Source organism: Montipora capricornis, chromosome 9, assembly GCF_036669925.1.
Source record: "Montipora capricornis isolate CH-2021 chromosome 9, ASM3666992v2, whole genome shotgun sequence".
In the NCBI taxonomy this organism is placed as follows: Eukaryota; Metazoa; Cnidaria; class Anthozoa; order Scleractinia; family Acroporidae; genus Montipora; species Montipora capricornis.
Window position 1 is genome coordinate 32,728,408 of NC_090891.1, and position 22,751 is coordinate 32,751,158.

The following is a 22,751-nucleotide window of genomic DNA, read 5'->3' on the forward strand; positions in this document are numbered from 1 at the left end:
GCTCCAGTTGTCTTTTCGTAAATCCCTGAATATCGTTAGCTTCAAGTATCTTGAAAGATATCATCCACATTACTAATGAATCGAAAGATTCTAACGAGGAAATGACGATAAGCTTTAAATTTGTTAACAGCATATTACATTACAAGCTTTCTGAGGAGGCGTTCCCATCTCGTGACATATTTGGAAGAATATCTAAAGTTTCGCAATGACAAGCTGAATAAAATATTATGTCGTTTGAAAGTGAAAAAAAGGGACGACTTTCTCAGACCAAAAAAAGAGAGGGTTTATATGCTCTTGGCATCTTGTTAGAGGCATGAGCCTTGCGTTTCAGTTGAGGTCCTGGGACGGGAAAAGGCTTTGAAGTCACGCATCGTCACGCATTACTGCAACATGGCCTCACAACACACAACAAGAAAGAACTGGCGGTGCACTTTAGAACGAGCCGAAAAGTTTATTTCTCCTCAATTTTTCTCCGATATTAACTTATTCAGCAGGTAAAGGTGCTCTTATTCACTCGTTCAGATTAATTGATAAATCATATGTTCATGTAATCTCGTTCCAGCTTTTTAAAAATTTATTCGGACTCGCACGTATCGAACCGGATCGACTCTTTATATTTGGACATTGTCCAATAATAATGATAATAATAATAATTGAACAAATGTATCACTTGCATTTGTTTGAAATCTAGCCAAGATAAACATTTTCCTTGAAATCGTCAGCTGTTTCAATGTTGTGGCAATTACAAATTATAATTATTTTTACATGTAAGCTTAAGCTTATATTTCGTAAACAAAATTGCCACGTTCATCGTTTTCTGAAAATTAGTAAAATCCTTGTAGTTATGGAGCTAAAAATTTGTGTTCTCATATCTCATAATAAAGAATCGGGTGAAACAGCGATGAGTAATAATTATATAATGTGCTGATTTGTCAATAAATGTTTCATTTATATGTAGTCTGATTTATTTTTCCTCAGATTGTATCCAAAGAGACTCCCAGTTAGTTCAATTACCCACAATGCTGCCCCTGGAAGAATCACATTTAGTGAGGCCATCAGTGGGAAATTTTTAGAGACTCAAATTGGACACAGTTTTGGACCAACGTAAGAATGTTACTCTCCAGTGATAGCTTGTTAAAGTGCCCCTGTGATCAAAAAAACCACTTCCTTTTTTCCTTCAGATTTTGAAAGTGTGTTTGCTTAACACCTGACTGGCAAAATTTTGAGCTTTGATTTTTATCCAAAGGCCGTTTACTTTGAGTGTAAGTTTTGGATTTCACGGTCCGCCATTACTCACGTTCAAAACTGACCGATTGGACCTCAGACGGTTGGATCCAGGGAAAAGTGACGTCAGAGGCTCACTAGCTTAAAATTTCAGCGTGTGAACGCAGCTTATTATATATATACAAAGCGTGAGTTTAAAAATCTGAAAGCCCAAAACCCCCGTGCTGCATATTAATTCTGCGGCATACACACGTATTGCATTCTTAAACTAGTGAGCCTTTGACGTCATTTTCTCCTCGATCCAGCTCTCTCAAGAACATAATGTTAGTAATGGCGGACCATTAAATAGGAAAATTACAGTTAAAATAAAGGTGTCTTTTTGAAATCAAGGCTTAAAACGTGGGTCACTTAGTGTTTTGTTAACATAGTTTTGAAATCCAAAGAAAAATATGACTTGATTTTTTGGTCACAGGAGCACTTTAACCTTACTCTCTATTATGTCTTCAGCTGAGTCACTGCTCCCATTTCAATCAATTTTTTTTTTCAATCATTTTTTATTTAACTCACACAGAACATTATGTGAACAAAAGTTATTGTAATTGATACGGTAGTGTTAAAACAAAATCGTGGATACAATACATGTATATTGAAGAATAGAAAACATTCACAATAATTTACAACAATAAAAATGGGGAAAAAGTATTAAGGAGAAGAAAGAAAAATAAGTTACTAAAATATTTGTTGTGTGTGTAATTCGGTAAACTAATGGAGTAGGTTCCCCAAATTAACTCTAGTATGAGCGAAAAGGAATATGAATAGCTATAACAAATTTTATTTTAAAAGTATTGCTTCTTATACTAACTACTAGCTTTAAATTTAAAAGAATTATATCAAACATGTTAACATAAAGTACTCAAGTATCGATAACACCATTATAACCTTCAATCATAGAGTTCTTTATATTTTGAGGAAATGTAGAAAAGGGAGTGATTTGCTTAACATGACTTCCATGCCACTTTCCTTGCTTGCTATGGACTCCTTTGTTTTTACCATGACTCTTCTACACTAATTGGCACATTAGGGTGGGGGCGCGGTATCCTGTGATTCATACTTTGTGGGAGTAATATGTTCACGAACCAAGTGGCTGGGCTTTCGCTGTGACCCAGTGTAACCTAAAAAAGTAATTAATTATTACTTTCTTGTCATCACCAGGAAACAGATACAACGTTTTTTGAGAATCAAGTGAAGCTATCATTGATCCTCGCAGTTGTGAACTCAATCTTTGCAATTGTGTAGCAAAGCCTGAAAAATTCAGGACTTCAACAGAGTTTCACAGAACCAGTGCGACACTCTAACCTGTGAAGCCAGTGACGTTGATCTGTGAAGCCAGTGACGTTGGGAGCTGGTCATCGCTTCACTTGATTTCATATCCACAGTTCAATATGTGATCCATTTGATACACCATTTCATTTATTTTTTTAGAATAGTTATGACTTATTTTTTTTTAAATACTCCTTTATACTCAGCCTGGTGTTTCCCCACAAAGCATGCTTCAAGCATACAGCAAACATGATAGAAACCATTTGTTTTGCACTGAATTATCAATATATTGAAAGTCCAAACATGAATCAGCTTTGTAATCCAATTGCCACAGGTGGTCAACACATTGGTTCAAGGTCACCTTAGATATTCCAGAAGAATGGAGAGGTGAAGAGGTTTATTTTCGATGGAACTCTTCATCAGAGGCTATGGTGAATATGTTTTTCATAATGATGTTTGTGTTAAGTTCACCTCTATTATATATTATAATAGCTTCCAATAAGTGGTGTGCTAACAAGTTGTGTTGTAACCTTGTTAAGTTGATATTTTTATCAATAATCGCAGGAATAATAATGTATTGTTATTGATATCCTAAGTTTGTGTTATTATAATGGCAGTATGTAAACGTCTGGATGCCCAGACCTACATACACTGGTTGGGCGGCAAACTGTAACCAATCAACGCCAAGACTTCAAATCCTATGCAAAAATCTAATAAAATATACAAATCCAATTATAATAAAATAACAGGCAATAAAACTGCATATCTCTAAATTATATGAAATTCTAAAAATATATGATAGAATGTGGTGTAGATACTATTAAGAAAAATCCTGAAAATTAATAAAAAACTATTTAGTACTCGAACGTTGCTTAGCTTAAGATTTTGAATGAGCCCACAAAGTTGAGTGAGCTAGTAATGATTGGCTTCTGCATTTGTGATGCTATTGATTTGCTGTTACCACCAACTAGCTGCTTAAGTGCCTGGCTAATGTCTGGGGAGTACCCTCCGAGGATGTCTGTGATGATGTTGTATTATGTCACGCGATGGCTGAGGTATCTCTGCTGCAGCTCCCAACAGAGTGGCCTGTACTTGGATGTCTAATCTCTACTGTTTTTGCCTCTCTATTTTCCACCCAAGGGCAGCTCATTTTAATCACTGACACATTCTTGCTCTCATTATTGACAATTGTCGTGTCAATCCAGTTTGCCGTGTCATGTGGTAATTACCATGTGTGGTATCCCAATATTAAGCAGTTGTCCACTCATTCTCGTACACTGGTTTAGGTTGTACTTTTGAGTGCCATAAGATCCCACCAATGTGCCAAGGTCCAAAGACCTAGATGTATCTCAAAAAACACAGCCTTAAGAGCATTACTGTGTCACGCTAGATACTTTGTTTGGACTTAAGTTCACTGTATCCTGCAAAAATGTGTGAGCCATTCTCTAGAGCCTTGTTATTACCATCATCAGTATTATGATTATAATTATTATTATTATTATTATTATTATTATTATTATTATAATTATTATTATTATTATTATTATTATGGTAAACTTCATTCATTTAGAGTGTTTTTTAAGTGCCTAGTTACCGAGTCTCCTCCAGGGCACTGTAAAGGAAGCTTGGTATGCATTTCATCATCATCATCATCATCATCATCGTCATCATCATCATCATCATCATCATCATCATTATTATTATTATTATTATTATTAGAAAATATGAGCACAGATGTTCTTGACATTTTTGATTGACTTCACCCTTGAATACTGGTTGCATTCAGCTTCGTTAGGTAGCTGCCTTAACCCTTGCTGTGCCTAATAGAACCAATTTCTGGATTAGCGTTATTGTTATTGTAAACAAATAAAACTCAATGCTAATCTTGTTTTGAAAAACTCTAAACTTAGCCAAAGTGTTGTTAGATTCTTGTTACTATTATGTAATTGCATTTTGCACAATTCATTTTTATTTTCATTTTGTAGGTCTGGCAGGATGGAATCCCAAGACAGGTAAGCTTGGCTTTCTTCGATATTCTTTTGTCTACATGCATCAACATTGGAAAAAGTCAATGAGTGGTGGTTATTTTTCCTAAAACAAAGAATGTTTAGGTTAGGTTAACTTTGTTTGAGCCATCCTATGTGTCGAATCTTTTGAAAAAACAAAATTTAAGACATTTTTTGCCCTTTCCTATTATACCACATTAAGTTATAACATACAATTTTACTAATTGTATGTATAGGAAATCGTATAAACTTGATTGTATAATCTATTTCTTGATGTATCAGCACAAGTGATGTTTTGAAAGTGAGCTGTAGGCAAGTGCGATTTGAGATTACTTCCAAAACATCACCAGTGAACAGAAATTGCAAAATGCATGAGCATGTTCTTTTGATCTTTTATATACTCAACAAGATCACTCCAGCGCCGTGCTTCCATAGCAACTTATGAATTGCACTCAAGAACCTCTAATGCACTCTCTATTCTCTCTATAACCAATTGGTATCACCCAACTAGTGGACTAATGCAAATCCTGCATTTTAATTGGCTACGCTACTAGATGACTATTAGCAATAGTCCTCTAGTAACGAAAAGCATGACCCATAAAGCAAAGTAGCGAAAAGCATGACCAATTAGACCCTTGCAGGCTACGGGTCTAATTGTTAATTAATGTGTATTCGTCATTGACCAATCAGAACCGCGATATTCTGTTGAGCATATCATAAACCTTGTCAATTGGCCGAAGCAAAAAAAACCATAATACTTTTTGTTTGTTCCCCCAAATTTTGAATAAGCATTGTTTTTGTTTTCTCTTGGGACCATTGTAAGTCACACGAGAAACAGGAAACAATACCTATGCAAAATGTTGGGGGTCAAGCAAGGAGTATTATGATATTTTCCAACTCTGCCAATATATGTTCAGTACTCTTGGGTGAAGTGACATAGTTTGCTTCAGGGTTTAACAGGTGGTGACGGGCATCAACAAAGGACAGATTACATGCTTTCAACTGATGCAACTCCTGGAAGGTATATACGGAAATCAAACATTTCCATTTTAATGGTTTGAGAGGAACTTTTAAATTTAGTCCTGTAAAACCAAAAGCAAATGAAGTACTTGGGCAATTGCATCACACACAGAAAAATCAAATTAACCAATCATAGCGCAAGGCAAATACAAGATTGCCGTTGCCAAGCACAAGAAAGTTCATGTGAACCAATCACAATTGGTTTTAATAACAATAATAATAATGATAATGATAATGATAATTTACGTTTATATTGCGCAGGTTACATGAATATAGTTGTCTCTCAACAAACTTGTGCATGTGGTGCAAAACTCTCTAGGGCAATTAATAGACGAGTGTGGACTTGAAAAACCAAGCCAAGAGCGATATTACTTTAAACACTCAATTGAATCAGTATAGGTTTTCTTACTTACTAACAATCCATTCTCTCCTAAAATTTAAATTCGGTCATATCTATGATCCAATGAGTATAAGACATCGCTCGTTATTAAGAAAATAATGGTCTTAGCCTTTCACAGTAAGACGTTTGATTCTCCAGCATCACCAGTTTTCCTTTTCCAGTTTTTGTCTGGCCGTATTTTAAATGAATATGTAGAAGATCTTTGAGTATTTTTAACTGTTAAGGGTCTATTGAAAAAATCGGACTGGAATTCATTTTGCTGACGTTATTTAGATACATCTTGTACGTGGAAATGGCGGCGAATGGAATGTTTGGTGCTGGGAAAGACGGCTTGATAAACCCACCGGACCCCACGCGGGACTATACGATCACAATGGCTGAAATAGCTGTATTTGATACCTTGTGCTATCAAGTGTTGATGGATCTTACAGTTATCATAGGTCTAGCAAAGGTATGGCACAAAATGCACGGTCTACCTGGCCTTACCTCTTTAAGTACGCTTACAGACTTTGTTCATCTTGTTCAATATCTGACAGTATTCATCCTTTCACAGAATCTCTCACAAGAGAACCCCAGAGCTTTTCAAGCCCTTTACACTGCAAATGAGGTTGTCAACGCGTGCCACGATTTATCAGACAGAACAGCATTGCAAAGGTGAAATAAACATGAAGGGCTAAGAACAATTTAGGGGGACCAAGGGTGGTGCAGTGGTGAGAGCACTCGCCTCCCACCAATGTGGCCCGGATTTGATTCCCAGACTCGGTGTCATATGTGGGTTGAGTTTGTTGGTTCTCTTCTCTCATCCGAGAGGTTTTTCTCCGTGTACTCCGGTTTTCCCTTCTCCACAAAAACTAATATTTGATTTGATTTATGATAATTTCGTTAGTGTCCCCAATTAGTGCTCTTGTGCTAAATCCACTGACCCTTAAATAAAGTTTGTTATTATTTATTTATTTATTTATTTTTATTTATTTATTTATTTATAAACTTCGCCAAAGACAATTTCGCAGGAGAGATCTCACAGAACTAATGTTCCAATAACGAGACTCCTAATACTGTAATACTATATATATAATATATATATAATATATATACTACAATTTGTACAGTTCTATCCTCATTTAATGTAGCTTAGACCAACTTGCGCGTCAGCTTGATTGGAACGGTTAGGAGGATGTTTGCGGAAAGCAAGCGGAATCCACTGAAAAGCGTAAGGGGATAGAAACTGAAGAAAAAGGCGTTGATGGATTTCCTGCATCTCCAGAAAACGTTGCAAGTTGTTTTCCTCAAGCGTCACTGAAATAGGTTTTAAGGACAAATGTAAAGATAAGGAAAAACTTTTGATTTCTGATGAAAAGCATGTTAGTCAGTGTTATATTGTAATTATGCACGTTATCAAAAAATCTGGTTTTTTTAGAGCTCATGAGATTGCTTTGACATTCCTGGAGCAGGGTAATGGAGACTCTCAGCACCAGGTCCACGCGGTTGGAAATTGCCATATCGATTGTGGTGAGAACGGTTCATTCAGTGTAGTGTAATCGGCGGACGGGAACAGTTGCTTTTCTTCGCAAGGCAGAACTTACAAAACGTCTAGAGACATTCGAGAATTAAAGTTTTTGATTCTACTTATAAAAGTGCGATCATTTCTTCTGTGTTTGGGTGTGTCTTAAGCGCGACAGCCGATCTATATTTAACTGACTTTCTGTGTTGTTTTGCATAGCGTGGTTGTGGCCGGTGGCGGAGACTATAAGGAAGTGTGGTCGAAGTTTTGCCACAGCCGTCCGGCTGATGGAAAAATATCCAAACTTTAAGTTTGTGTGCTCTCAGGTTTGTGAGTGCATGTTTTCTACTGTGCGTGCTTTTAAATGTCTCCCCATCTTCAACCTGATTGAAATGTTCACAAAAAAAAGTTAGAAAAAGACTGAAATGTAGAAAAATTGGCAACTAAGCAAATGGATAATCACGTAAATAAACAAATAGACGATTGTATAGAAGCAGAATAACAGAAAACGAGGTAAAAAGGAAAACAAATTCAGGCAAATAAACAATAGACAACTAAGCAAATATTCCAAAAACGCAAAAGACAACAAAACAAGTCACGGGACAACTAGGCTATTTGGCATTTGGGAACATTGGACTGTTGTGGAGGGATGGCGTAGTGGTGAGAGCACTCGCCTCAAACCAATGTGGCTCGGGTTTGATTCCAAGACTCGGCGTCATATGTGGGTTGAGTTTGTCGGTTCTCCACTCTGCACCGAGAGGTTTTCTTCGGGTACTCCGGTTTCCCCTCTCCTCTTGATTTGCGTTAATTGTTATAATTTCAGTTTAGTGTCTCCAATTAGTGCTTCGTCAAGAAAGAACGACTAGACACTTGAGCAAAGTTCCTTTCCTTTTGTACCACAGAGAGTAAGCGTTATTGCGCTATTCGATGATTCGGGAATGGAAGTATTGGACTATTGGACAATTGAACATTAAGATAGAGCGGTTTTCAAATGAGTATCGTAAAACCAAAACCAAAGTAATTACTTTGACGAATCAAAAAGGACGGAGACAATCCAGTAAACCAATCAAAACTCGAAGTAATTACACGTCGCCGACACAAAACGCCGGAAAATGTGCACGCGCGGGCCACGATTGGTTTTGGTTTCACTTCTGATTGGTTGAAAAAATGGCGCAAGAACTTTGAAACAATCATTGAGTGAAGTAATGCAAAACCAATGTAATTCGTAATTACTTTCGACACTCAATTGAAAACCGCTCAAGACAAAACAAATTCAAGCCCTTGAGATACCTAGAAATACAGGTAATTTAGATGCAGGCCAAATTTTGATATCCAACACAAAGTGTCTTGTTGAGCCTAAACATTTGCTGCACATTTCCAACAATGAGAGTTAGGGTTAGATAAGGTAAGGTAAATGTTGAAGTTAGCGTTAAGTTTTAGCTTAGCATGAATGCCGCTGTTTATCTTTGCATGGGGAGCGAAGTCAAGGAGATTCATTGTGACGCTAACTGTATTCCTAGAACGGGTGATGTTGAATATGGGGAGAGCATCAAGGTGACACCTCGTGACACTCTACTTTTGTGCATTTCAGGACATGTCTGTCACCTCGTGACTTTAACTTGTGTGACTAGTCATTGAATTTGCCTTGTAAATAGGCCTTTTTTGATATATTAAAATTCAGCTTGAAAGAGATGCTCTGAGGACAAAGACAAAGGAAAGTGGATGATGCAAATATTTTTCACATTAATTCCGACATGTTTCTATTGTTTTTGTCCTCACTGCCATATTTGATATTTCGAAAATGGCCTATTTCCCAAATAATGATTTTAGCAGTCACTTTTAAGTAAATTGTTTTGACCACTGACTAATTCTTAATTCTTAGGCACAACAGCTTGAGTGGGTAAAGCTTCATTACCCAGTGCTGTTTGATGAGATCAAGGTGTTTGCTGCTAAAGGTCAATTTATTCCAGTTGGTGGGACCTGGGTGGAAATGGTGAGGACTAAGCAAAGTTTTATTTTTTTAATGCACTTATTTGTTTCTTTTTGCTTAAAAAAAAAACTGAACATTAATAAAATGTATTTTTTTGTTCTTTCTTGAAGGATGGTAATATACCCAGTGGTGAGTCTTTTATTCGCCAGTTTCTAATTGGACAAAACTTCTTTAAGACAGAATTTGGAAAAGTTTGTGAAGAGGTTGGTAGCCGAGCTTTTTTGTTGTTCTGTGCATGCCATTTCAGCTGACAACAAACTCTCAGGTTACAGCGTCAGCACACCTTTACTTCGCTACTTCAAATGCATAGTTTTTCTCTCATATTTGTTGATAGGGTAAAATTCTAATGCTCAAAACCTCGGGTTTTAAGTCTACGTATTTAAACAGTGGCTGACAGTGGCTGGTAACTTTTCACCCCAGCCTGTAATCCTTGTATGCTTGGGGCGCGATGGCCCCAGTCCCAAGAGGCATGGTGCAATATGTACAATGCAACCTCATCTCTCATCCCATTGAGAAAACAACCACTTGTTTCCTCAAATAATATATTTCTGGATTTACCCGTTTCAAAATTTAGCACTTTATTTCACGTTGCAGCCGAAGAAGAACGTAACAAGAACTTTATTTTATGCTTATCACGTTTTTTTTATTGCTGTTGACAGTTCTGGTTGCCGGATACATTTGGATACTCGGCCCAGCTTCCCCAGATTATTCGCGGAGTGGGGATGAAGTACTTTTTGACCATGAAACTGAGTTGGAGTCTAATCAACAAATTTCCGGTAACAATGATAATTTCTTTACCAAAGTCTCAATTGAAACTAAAATAAATGGGCGCGAGTGCGCTACTTATTGGAGAGATTTTTAATCAAATCAAGTGAAAGCTGATGAGTGGGAAAACTGGAGTTTCCCGAGAAAAACTTCCAGGAGCTGAGTGCAGAACCAACGATCGAATTTTATCCACTTTGTAGGCCGATGCAATTCTCCAGTTACTTAAATGTAAACGTTGCCATTCAATGACATTTGGAAGCAAAAGTAACATGCAGATATTTTGTTTTCTTTGTGCATTTCTTAATCACGCAGAACACACCCTGACACCTCCCTAATGCTAACCCAGTTACCTTAGTCAATTCTTACGTTTACTTTCTCAACCTAAGCTTAATTCTAGCTGTTTTTGTTGAAAATTCAACTACCCCAAAGGCCTTGTGTACTTTATACGCGAGGCTTGTCTACTAAGCATGGTATCATCCATTCGCGAAATGAAAGCGAGTCTGGGAATTAGAATCGGTCCCAGGACACATTGGTGGGAGGCGAGAGCTGCCACCACTAGAAACCTAATAATGATAACGGTAATGGTAATGGTAATGGTAATGGTAATGATAATGATAATGATAATGGTAATGGTAATGATAATGGTAATGGTAATGGTAATGATAATGGTAATGATAATGGTAATGATAATGGAAATGGTATTGGTAATGGCAATGGTAGTGGTAATGGTAATGGTAATGGTAATGGTAATGATAATGGTAATGATAATGGAAATGGTATTGGTAATGGTAATGGTAATGGTAATGGTAATGATAATCGTAATGATAATGGTAATGATAATGGAAATGGTATTGGTAATGGTATTGGTAATGGTAATGGTAATGATAATGGTAATGATAATGGTAATGATAATGGAAATGGTATTGGTAATGGTAATGGTAATGGTAATGGTAATGATAATGGTAATGATAATGGTAATGATAATGGAAATGGTATTGGTAATGGTATTGGTAATGGTAATGGTAATGATAATGGTAATGATAATGGTAATGATAATGGAAATGGTATTGGTAATGGTATTGGTAATGGTAATGGTAATGATAATGGTAATGATAATGGTAATGATAATGGAAATGGTATTGGTAATGGTAATGGTAATGATAATGATAATGATAATGGTAATGATAATGGTAATGGTAATAGTAATGGTAAAGGTAATGGTAATGGTAAGTGGTAGTGGTAGTGGTAGTGGTAGTGGTAGTGATAATGATAATGATAATGATAATAAATAATAAATAATAATAGTAATAATAATAAATAATGAACTTTATTTAAGTGTCAAGTGTATTTAGCTGTGGGTCAGTAACTGAGGAAACCTGTACAGAAATCTAATTAACTCATCAAATCGTAGGTATGATTTTGTTTTGTTTTTAGTTTCACACTTTTCACTGGGAAGGGATTGACGGATCAAGGTGTGTAATTAATTTCTCGTTGTCTTACTGACCTCTTTCAGTTGAACGTCGAAACTACTTCTTTTAGTTTCGTTTTGCCGCTGCTGCTCGTGATTGCTCCACATTCTCAGCTAATTAAAAGTAGAAAAAAAGTTTTGTTTTGCTTTCTTGCAGTAGGTTTACGGCGCCTAGCGCTGGCTCCATGTATTTGCTTTTCGTTAAGATTTTCTCATTTGCCTGCGCCTTCTTTTGGCCAAAGTAGCAATGTTTCTGACCGACGGTTCTGATTTGTTCTCCTCAGATGTCTGGCTCACTTCCCCCCAGCTGATACGTACGAATCTCGTGGAGACGCTGCTGATGTAAGTGACCTCTTTCTCGATTCCCTCAATAAGCTCCTGTTGTAGTCAAATATAACGAAATCAACACAAACGGTTGAGGAAACCGTCATTTTCAAGGCATTGTATCAAAACTGTCAAAAGCAACAAGTACAACGTGACTGTTAAATGCGCCAAGGGAATTATGAAACGCTCCGTAACTGTGGATGAACGATCGATGTTGGAAGGGACGTTGGAGGGATCTCTGATTTACGTGACGGCGATCATTAACAAAGGCTTTTATTTCGTTGTTTGTAGGTTTTAAAGACGGTCAAACAGTTGAAAGATAAAGGGCGTGTTCACGCCAGCATGCTGCTATATGGCCACGGTGATGGGGGAGGGGGTCCTTCGTGAGTAATCACTGCATACGTGTTAAGATTCGTGTATTGTTCAAATATCATAGCTATTCTATTTCCGAGCAATTTGCCCAAGACGACATCAATAAATTCACATCTCTTCGTTTATTTGCCGGGATTGAAATTTACCGTCTCCTCTAATACAGTTCCGAGAACGCGACCCTTAGAAATTTTTGTCCTTGGAATCTGCTGGACATTATGTCACCTTATGGCAGTTTGATGGCCCAGGGGCAAATGTGAAAAACAGCCTTACACTGTCCCTAAAGTCCCATCACTGGAGCACTCTTTACACGGTTTGTATATTATCTCAGTGGTGCCGCGGAGCGCATCCGGTTTCTTTTATACTGAAACATTGGCTAGACTATGTATATAGGCAAGAGCCCATTAGCCGTTGCCCACAACTCACGTATCTCTCAATGGAGTTTTCTCAAGCCGTGTATATTTAAAGCAACCTTACCCGCGAGGTATTCTCTTACGTTCAGAAATGCACGTAATCACATGTACCCTCAATTTTCATATCCAACACGACGTGTACCCTCAAGTCTAAGTTTCTAACAATAACGTACGTGTCAGGGTTACAGTTAATTTTTTGGTGAGGGTAAATGCAGCTATTTACAGCTATTGACCGTGAAAGTGAAAACAGAACGTTAAATTAAAATGCAAAACATTTAATTTGCTTATCGAACAAAACAAACGAGCGCGAGTTTTCATTGGCTTAGCGAACGCGGAATGCAAACAACGTCATCTCCATGGAAATTTCTGGAAAGCGAAAGCGCTCGGACGTTATTTGAAATTGCATTAATGTGACTGGGCAATCGAACTGTTCTCTGCCCTTATTTGGAGTTTCCTTGGCGGGAATAAGGAGAAGCTCTGTTTCAATCTTGCCAAACATTGGTTCATGAAACAAATTGCAAAAACGTTTTCAACGGCAGTCGCTCTAGGGGACCGGAGTTTAGAGGACACTTCAGTTGTGGCGTTAATTGTCTGTTTTCCCAGACACAAATGATGTTAAAGTTGGGAAGAAGAGCAAGGTGACACTCTGTGACCCTCATCAAAATCGCTGTGCATCTAATTACAAGCATGTCTGGACATTTCTGAATTAATGAATCATGCTTCTTAGGGTGCGTTCGATTGACCCTATTCCGGAATAGGAATACATGGAATAGAAGTTAGGAATCCTTCGTTTTTACGGAGAGTCACACTAAAATTGTCAAACATTTGCTAAAATGCTATTTTAAACATGTTTTTATTATCCTTGCTGCTTCGAAACGCGCCAAACATACCGTTTTAATCATCACTCCACGTATTCTTATTCCGGAATACGGTCAATCGAACGCGCCCTTAATCAATCAACGCGAAGTGTCGGCTTCGTGTAATGTTCACATGTGCCTTAATTAAACTGCAAAAAATTAAGGACGTCAATCAAAAAATGACTGACCAGCTCCGATGAAACACCCCTGTCAGTCAAAATGTGGTATCGGTTGTTCGCTCCTTGCCATGACCTCACCTCTTGGTCCATGTGTAAGTTTGGGGATCATTCTTTTATTTCATCATTTTTTTATCCTTGCAGAGAAAAGATGCTTGAAATGTTGCAGCGAATGGAGGATGTGGATGGCTGTCCAAGGTGCTTTGATAAGCAACCAGTTCCCCTTAACCGATAACAGAATTGTGTCTCTTGTATGTCCTCTTCTGACTGCTGGGCCATCTGCCATGATAGTAGTCAATATGTTCAGTTCTATTGTGGCCACACACTGTCGACATTGGATGATTATTATTGTTATTATTGTCATCATCATCATTACTGTTATTATTATTATTATTATTATTATTGCAGGGTAAAACTGTCGACCCCTCAAGACTTCTTCCATTCCCTTGAATCACGTGATGCAGAGAAACTGTGCACGTGGGTTGGTGAGCTGTACCTGGAGCTACATCAAGGAACATACACAACGCAGGCGCGGGTAAAACATCTCTGACGTTTTTCCTCCCAAAGGCCATTTTTTCCACACCTGGCCACAGTTGCTCAAAAGATGGATATCGCTATCCACCGGATGAATCACTATCAATTGGATAGCGCAATAATTGGTTTTGCTATTATTTATCCACTGGATAATGATTTACGCGGTGGATAGCGCTATCCATTCTTTGAACAAGTGGGGCCTGTTGTATTAAAAGCTACTTTCTCAACTGAGTACCTTTCTTCTCGTCAGTATCAATACCCAGGATTTCCTTTTATGGACTCAGTCCCCTGAGGAAGGGGGAGGGGGGGGGGAAGGGGGGGGGAGAGGGGATTTACATTGCATAAAGCGTCAAGAAATGTTGCGTAAGGTTCTGTGGATGTTATCTAATGTTATCACCTTTGCAGGAGTCCTTGGCCTCCACTCATTCTTCACTCCTCAACTTTGCTTTTTCATGGTTCCCACGGGCCTTGAAAAGTCCTTGAAAAGGCATCATATCCTTCAGAAAGGCCTTGAAAATTGACAAAAAGGAGAAATCCTTAAAAAGTCCTTGAATTTTCCACAGTGGTCCTTGAAAATTTGTGAAAGCTCTTTCAATAAAGTAAAGTAAAGCATTGTTTTGGTGGGACGAAAGTTCGAGAGCCCAGCAATATATAGGCAGGTTTTCTGTATGATTCATTTGAGTGTGTTAGTTAGGAACCGTACCTTCTTAAGGGTTGTATATTACATTACCCTAATCCCCCTCTTGTGCTTTCGAAAGTCTTGTCAAACACGTGAATAGGAACAGCGCAAGTATGGGCGAAAGTGCACCAAAATCTCAATCAAAAGGCGTGAAGCAAAAGAGCAGACGTGAAGGGAAGACTACTTTATCATCTTGGGAAAACAAGACCTTGAATAAATGGATTCGGTCCTTGAAAAGTCCTGGAAAAGTCCTTGATTGGCAAAGAGAGGGTCGTTGCTTTACAAAAAATCTTAAGAACATTGCAATCCTGCTCCTCCTTCCCTCCCCTCCCCCTATTTCAATTTAATTGTGAAAAAAAAATGGAGCAAGCTAGGGGATTGTGTGAAAGGTCTAATTTCTTCAAGTTTTTGTGTCTGCGATTGTATGTAGCCCAGGTTTGGGGTTAAATCTTTTGATCCATTTGTTTTGCGTTACGTTAGTGAGATTTGCCATCAAGAAATTTAAATCACGGGTTGATTCTCACAATTGCGTTTTGTATTGGCACGATTTTATTTTGAGGGGTGGAGCAGTTGCTGCTTTGCTATAACGTCTTATTCTGTTGTCATCCTTAAACGACAGATTAAGCAGCAGAATCGTCAAAGTGAATTCCTTCTTCATGATGCTGAACTGCTCGCGACTTTGGCTTTTATAATAAATGACAAAAATCCTGGTAAGTTTAAAATCGTCTGAATATTCATGTTACATCATGACATAAAATTTTGACAATTTACAGGCACTTAATTTCAGGACACACGAGTCGCTCCTTCAAAAGGTGCCCGGCCATTACTCACTTCTTCACTACTTCGTTACCCACCCCTCCACAACCTTGACACTGTACCCTTCATTCAACTGTCCCAGATATTAAGTGATGTTACGATACGGTATACACTTTTCAATTTGCCCGGTATTAGAGAGCTTAAGCAACGACGACGTCGACGAGAAAACAAAAAGTGATAGGTTCAATTAGCAATAACGATGATGATGATGATGATGATAATTTAATTGACCAATTCCCATGAGGGGGCTTTTCAGGGTCAATGAAACATGCAACAGAACAGGCCTTTTTTTGAAGAATCCCAACTAGCCGGTCACGGCGGCAAACCAGGGTCTTGTATCAGTCCCCCACGACCATATTGACTCTTCTAACAATAGATGTTTACGTTGTGCATGTGCGTTTTACAGTATGGTGAAGTCTGCAACAATTTGAAAGTTATAGGGGAACAGGAGCACTCAACCTTCCTTCTAAACTTCCACGCCTTACGCAGTAGTTTGATTTCTGGACAGCTCTTCAATAATAAACATCCCGAACGACTTGGAATTATCGGGAGACGAATAACATCAAGCGAGGTTGTAGTTTCAGATGATGTTTTTGTAATCGTCGTTGACCCAGATTTCAAAATCCAACTTCAAAATAATGTTCATGATATCCTCGTCCAAAGACTATTAAAATATGATAACTATATTGATGTTTTGAAATTAAAATATTGGTAAATTTTGAGCCCTTAGTTTAGTTTGTCGTGTAGTTACTCACTTATTATATTTATTCGATTTTACTTTTTTTCATGTTTGTTTATGTTATACTGTACAATTTGTAAGCTGTTCTCCACTGCACTAATTGTATTCTAAAACCAACTTATTATTTATGTGAATGTGTAGTTATATATTTGTAACCTTCTATAAATTAACTGAAATCCTTGCCATTGAAAATGTCTTTTTATCTGGAATATATTTGTAAGCACTGCTCGCTTCGACTAGCTTTTGCTAACTGCGAGCAGTGCATAGCTTTGTGATATATACATTTTTTTTATATACAAAATGCAAAATAAAACTAAAACTGAAACTGAAACTAACCTGGAACTTTTGCTTAAGTTTCGTATGTATGTGACGTGACAAATAAACTCTCCTCCTAGCAAACGTATGACCTCTTTGATTCCAGTTAAAGTAATACACGATTTCTTATTTTAGAATACTATCCATCTCAGGAGTTTCTTAGAATATGGAAGTTATTACTGTTAAATCAGTTTCATGACATTTTACCCGGGAGCTGTATAAAACAGGTAAAATACTGTGAATGCATTTTCAACGGGAAATTCAGCAAGGTACCACTCGATGGACATCACCTAATTTTCATTATTTTTCAGGCTGTTGACGATGCTCTTCAAAGCTATGAAGGTAACAGTAATTAACTTTCTTCCTTTGACAACTCGAACTATGACTACTATCACTTTGGGCACTTTACTAACATACTTCACAGGCAACATTGGAAGAACTACGGCCCGCGCTTTTTGGCACTCACTTTCATGAGGGCTGTAAATTGAAGTGTAAAAAACAGAGAGCCGTAACTTTCAATAAGTCACGGAAAAACGAGGTCAATATGATATTTATTATTTATCTGAAGCCTTGATGAATCCAGCGGTAAAAATAAGTATTTGCATTTCTGCAGAATATGGCTTTTTAAATTGACCAATAATTGCCCACTTACTATCTGAGTGATATTTTAAATCTCTTATTTGCAGACGTGCTAAATACTAGTAGGCGCATTGCCGATGTAAGTTGTTGCAGGCTAATTTCGCAGGTAGGTAAAGGTAACAGCTGTGTTTTATATGGCATGTGTTATTTTATATATATATATATTTTTTTCTTCTTTTTCTTTTTTTGTGTGTTCTTTGCATTATCCTAATATTTATGGTGTAGATCGGACATCAAAATATTCTCGAGGAGGTTTTAACTGCTATTTACACGGCGCTTGCGTTTTTCCGCCCTTTGTTCCGGAAACATATTTTTTTGTGATATAGCTGGGACCACGATTATCAATAGGCCTTTTGCAACAAACGATCACATGGTACAAAATCCGCCATGCTCGAGGGCAAGCTCATTACTATTCCCCCACTGGGACATTAAAACAAAGGCCAGTCAAGCTTGACTGGTTCAGGTCTCTTTGTTTTAATTTTCCAGTGAGGGAATAATAATGAGCTTGCCCTCCAGCATGGCGGATTTTGTACCATGTGATCCTTTGTTGCAAAAGGCCTGATGAGGCCATTTACCATTTGTTTTAACAGCTCAATTCTAGTGGGAAAGATTGCGTGACCAAACCAGTGCTTGTGAACACTCTCTGTTGGCAGAGATCTGAAGTTGTCACCCTTTCTTCTGAATTTTGGGCACATTTATCAATGGAAGAAAGGTCTTCAGTACACAATCAATGCTCGAAGGATGGAAGAACGCTGGGTAAGAGAAAGGCGTAAGATCGAATTCAGAAGGAAAGCTCAAATGACCAAAGCCCGATTCAGGACTGCTTCAAGTAAGTTTCGTGCGCGTTTTCCCTCGCGTTGGAGGCGCCTTCTCGCACGCTCGCGTCTTGGCTACCATTTTCAAAGAACAAAATGGTTTGGTTTGATGTCTAGTTTGAACTAAATTTTTCGAGTGTGGAAAATGTGCTACCTGCAATTGCCTCCTTTATTAACGTGTATACAATATATTATTTTAATTTTAGCGAATCTCTTTTAGCATTAGTTGCAGTTCCAAGCATGGGTATCAATGATTTGGCTCACTCGCGAAGTGAATTACTTCAACCTGTGTCTCTTTTAATTGACAAGGTGAGGAGCTTTGCAAAGTTCAGCAGTTTTGGCATCATTGAGTCCCTTTTCTAAACTTCTTCGCCATGATCACAAATATAGTTCGGTTATTTATTACGCCAAAGCAGGCCTAACTTGTGAGAGCAAATCTTTGTGTCACTGATATGTGTACAGCATTTGTTTCGCACCCCACTCTTCTTCCATTTGCCACATGTAGACAGGGACTTCACGAACCTATTTTTCGTTTTTCACGTACGTCAGGTGCAAGGATCCGTTGTTTTGGAGAATGCCTTTATCCGAGCTGAATTAGTCAGAGGCGGACTGATGCGGAGTCTTATTCACAAAGCGAGTGGCAGGTACTGCAGTTGTCCTTTTTAACTTGTATAGATTGCTATTCTGCGGATAGATTTTATTGCTTAGTTTCAAGTAAAAAAAGCAAAGAGAAACAGCAATTTTAGTGATTTTTCACTTGCGTTTAGGGAAACAATCAAAGTTGGTTATTCGGGAAACCAGTTTATCCTGTTTGATGACATGCCACTATTTTGGGATGCCTGGGACGTCATGCCGTACTACTTAGAATCGAGGTTTGTTATTTGTCACTAATCAAAGATGCAACTGATTAGTTTTGAGGGCCTGGAAATTATCACGAGCTGACCAGTGGTTTCGTGTCTCAGCTGATTTCGTGGAATTGGAGAGTGACGAACAGATTTTCGACTGTTTTTTAAATTGAAATTTGAGAATGAGTTTTGTGATTTCTTTGGTATTAAAAATTGGTTTGAAGATTTCACGCCTTATTCGCATCAAGCGTAAACAAGAGCAAGTTGTCATCATTTTTCCTGCGCTGAGCCCATGCTGTACGGGTCTGACTGCGTTTTGATTGGCTCATTTGATGTTCTGTGTCTATCGTGTTCAACGAAAACTGTGACAAGTTAAAACCACTTAAGACATTGTACAATATTGATTGCAGTTTTGAAATATTGTTGGTGTGATGTCAGTATGTTGCAATTTGTGCAGGAAATTGTTACTGCCCACATCTTCTGAGGAATTCAAAGTCCTTGAAGAGGGACCCCTCCGTGCCTCGGTTGAGGTGAGTATCGTATCATATCGTTCATACAAGGAGGGATCTGATCTTGCGATCCATCGCATCGCCACGATACACACGTTTATAATTGTCGCATTGAGTGACTCAAACTTTTATAGTTTGGCCTGCTTGGCAACCGTGGGGGAGGATGGGGGGGAGGGGTACGCGCAACGTGTTAACGATGGTGTGACTTACACAAATTATTGTCACAGTGGTAATGTGTAAAGTCGAGTAAACTTCCCAAAGTTGTATATCAAAGAGACTTGACACTGTTTCTATTTTCCTTTCCTCTGCAGTTTTCTATAAGAATCAGTCAGCACAGTAGTCTCAGTCAAATCATTTCTCTAGATACTGATGTCCCGTATGTTAAATTTCACACCAAGGCAAGTAAAACACACAACTGTTGATAGTTTCGTACGATATTGTTTGCTTTTTACCATATTTTGTAATGTGCAGCGGATAGTGATGTTTCTAATTTTATCCTTTATGACTTCATTGCCTTTCGAAGAGCGGAAGCAGCGTAGCCGAATAGTTAGAAAGGCAGGCTTGCAATTCGGGTCCAGGTCCCACTCTGGGCACCAAGTACAGTCTGCTCTTAGTCTTCCTCCCATGAGTTGGTATTCGTAAAAACATGTTTCATTGGCGGTGAAAAACCAGGGAAGGGGGAGAGGACCATTGCGTGCATATTCACTATGAACAGCGCATGATACGAGCTAAAGAGTTAACGAATTTTTGGACGGTAAATCAAGTGTCGTTATATTTACATTTGTACAGGTCGACTGGAAAGAGAATCGTAAGTTTCTCAAGGTGGAATTTCCGTTTGACGTTCGCGCGATGCACGCCACGTATGAAATTCAGTTTGGTCACCTACAACGACCAACACACTGCAACACAACATGGGACTGGGCCAAGTACGAGGTGCGCGTGTATGCGTCGTATTTTAGTTTAATTTGAATATCAGCGCGTAACTTTATACCAGCCTCTTTTCTAAGTGTTTCGTCTAGAAGACCCTCTGTATAAGAAAATTTAAGCACGCAGTTTAGACCCATCATGATTGAATGTAGTTATGAATTTTGGATGATGGTGAGTTTCACGACCGGTACTTGAAATACTAGACGAGGTGATGCCTTGGGTGTACTCGATTTCTAGCTCTGACGTCCGAGTCATAGATGCATTAGTATCTTGTCAATTATTATCACTGTTTTCTTTTTGCAATGGAACACTCGCATTCATGACCCTTAATGTATGTTTTGTTTTTTCCTTGATATCCTCCCTCGACCTCCCCAGTAGACAGGTTGCAAGGAATTTTTAGAGACACCGATAACAATGATGTATCGTACAATTGCTGGTGGTCTTGATAACTGCAAACAAACTAGTATTTAACTAGTGTGGCGCTTTGGTTGTTTGAATTAAACAGACGCGCAAAATGTCTATAATCGCTGACATCTTTTCTCCACACTGACATCTTTTCTCCACAGGTGTGTGGTCACAAATGGGCAGACCTGTCCGAGCACGACTGGGGCGTGGCTCTAATAACTGACTGCAAATACGGTTATTCCACTCACAACAACGTTATGTACATCTCGTTGTAAGTTTAGCGCTCTTCCTACTTAACCATATTCTGTGGTTCATACTGGTCTCTCGAACACGTTATCCAAGTAGAAAAATACTGTTTTAGTGCTACCTATAGCACAGTGAGCTGTACAGGTTCTGCCTTGTCACTGCGGTGGTATAATTTGTTGTTCGGATACAAATCAATTTTTTGCAACCCGGTCTAGAAACCTTATACCAAGGATCCCGGTACAATGCCTTTCACCTATTGTAGCTTCATGTATCGAGTTATGCAATCAGCCTTAAAATCTGCGTAATGGTGCTTATTTTTGTCAGGCTCCGTTCCCCTAAAGCTCCAGATGAGGAAGCAGATATGGGCTTACACGAATTTTCATACGCAGTCCTACCTCATTCAGGTAGAAGTACTTTAAAGATCATTGTAATGGTGTATCTATGAGCTTCCTAATTACTGATTGCAAGAATGGAGAGAGAAAGCACATTTCGAAACACATTTTTGCTTGGTTTACGCGCGTGAATTTGCAGAGGGTTTGTCATCTGTGTTTAGATTATTATCAAAATGAAGCTGTCGAACACCTTGCATTCGCCATGTTTGTTTTTACGTTCCCAGTATCCAATAGCATCTTCCCAGCGTAGTCAGTTTGCATGGTGCTAGGTTCTGCCTAAACGGTCGTTAGGATCTTTCTACATGTCAGTTGAGAAAATTCTTATGAGTAAGTCATCATTTTGCTTATGAACTGGATGTAGCTAACACGCACATCACGCTGGGATGGTCACGTTTGTCTACCAAAGTCGTCTTACGAAACCATTTTCTGTCTTTATTTTTTATTTTTACATTCCAAAGGTACCTTTCAAAGTTCAGGCGTTATTCAACATGCGTATAATTTTAACCAACCGATTTCCGTGGTTTCCGGTAAAATTTGTTCAGGTAGGAGATCTCTTACTTTGTGTTTCACTCCCTCACTACGTTGTATCCTTAACACTCAAATGTTGTGTGCAGTGAAAACTGTTGATCATAAAAAAATTCAAACCCAGAATGAAAGAGGATAAGCAGTCGTCAAAACGGAGGAGAAGGTGACTGAGGGATGGGAGGGTGACTTCCGTATTAAGACTGTAAACGTTCACTCTGGACTTTGGAAGACAAGAGTTACAATGAGCTCATTGGGGGCTCATAGGGCACGTAGTTCCCGGTGTTGTGGTCTGTCTTTTGTTGAGTATCATGGTTGGGAGGGTAAAAAAAGGGGCCACAGTAATTGGCGCAAGCTGTTGTTACGCTCTGCCAGCTTGACTTGCAAAGTTTGTAAATCTAAATCACTCATTTTGCAGAGGAAGGCTGTGTGATACAGTCGAAAGCTTCAGCCCATCTCGGAATTTTGTGAGACTCTTAAGATACGGTTTTTTATATAACTACCTCACTATTTATTAATCTATTCATTTTGTCAT

The 22,751-nt window shown here is 38.4% G+C and overlaps 1 protein-coding gene across 1 annotated transcript in view; it reads left to right on the forward strand.

The window, feature by feature from the left end:
- The first annotated feature begins 256 nt into the window (after positions 1–256).
- The window catches only part of LOC138016780 (alpha-mannosidase 2C1-like), a 37,880-nt gene continuing 15,385 nt past the window's right edge, over positions 257–22,751 (forward strand). The window contains exons 1-31 of the mRNA XM_068863967.1: positions 257–494; positions 979–1,104; positions 2,879–2,975; positions 4,530–4,556; positions 5,501–5,571; positions 6,244–6,421; positions 6,524–6,624; positions 7,388–7,479; positions 7,691–7,797; positions 9,354–9,464; positions 9,572–9,664; positions 10,121–10,237; positions 11,661–11,698; positions 11,979–12,036; positions 12,310–12,401; positions 13,978–14,031; positions 14,242–14,368; positions 15,666–15,756; positions 17,052–17,143; positions 17,228–17,258; positions 17,603–17,661; positions 18,146–18,311; positions 18,591–18,679; positions 18,920–19,014; positions 19,138–19,242; positions 19,673–19,745; positions 20,036–20,122; positions 20,514–20,657; positions 21,218–21,327; positions 21,627–21,706; positions 22,153–22,236. Of these exons, the coding sequence (XP_068720068.1) occupies positions 391–494; positions 979–1,104; positions 2,879–2,975; positions 4,530–4,556; positions 5,501–5,571; positions 6,244–6,421; positions 6,524–6,624; positions 7,388–7,479; positions 7,691–7,797; positions 9,354–9,464; positions 9,572–9,664; positions 10,121–10,237; positions 11,661–11,698; positions 11,979–12,036; positions 12,310–12,401; positions 13,978–14,031; positions 14,242–14,368; positions 15,666–15,756; positions 17,052–17,143; positions 17,228–17,258; positions 17,603–17,661; positions 18,146–18,311; positions 18,591–18,679; positions 18,920–19,014; positions 19,138–19,242; positions 19,673–19,745; positions 20,036–20,122; positions 20,514–20,657; positions 21,218–21,327; positions 21,627–21,706; positions 22,153–22,236 (2,899 nt within the window). The 5' untranslated portion in view covers positions 257–390. The remainder of the gene's footprint in view (positions 495–978; positions 1,105–2,878; positions 2,976–4,529; positions 4,557–5,500; positions 5,572–6,243; positions 6,422–6,523; positions 6,625–7,387; positions 7,480–7,690; positions 7,798–9,353; positions 9,465–9,571; positions 9,665–10,120; positions 10,238–11,660; positions 11,699–11,978; positions 12,037–12,309; positions 12,402–13,977; positions 14,032–14,241; positions 14,369–15,665; positions 15,757–17,051; positions 17,144–17,227; positions 17,259–17,602; positions 17,662–18,145; positions 18,312–18,590; positions 18,680–18,919; positions 19,015–19,137; positions 19,243–19,672; positions 19,746–20,035; positions 20,123–20,513; positions 20,658–21,217; positions 21,328–21,626; positions 21,707–22,152; positions 22,237–22,751) is intronic.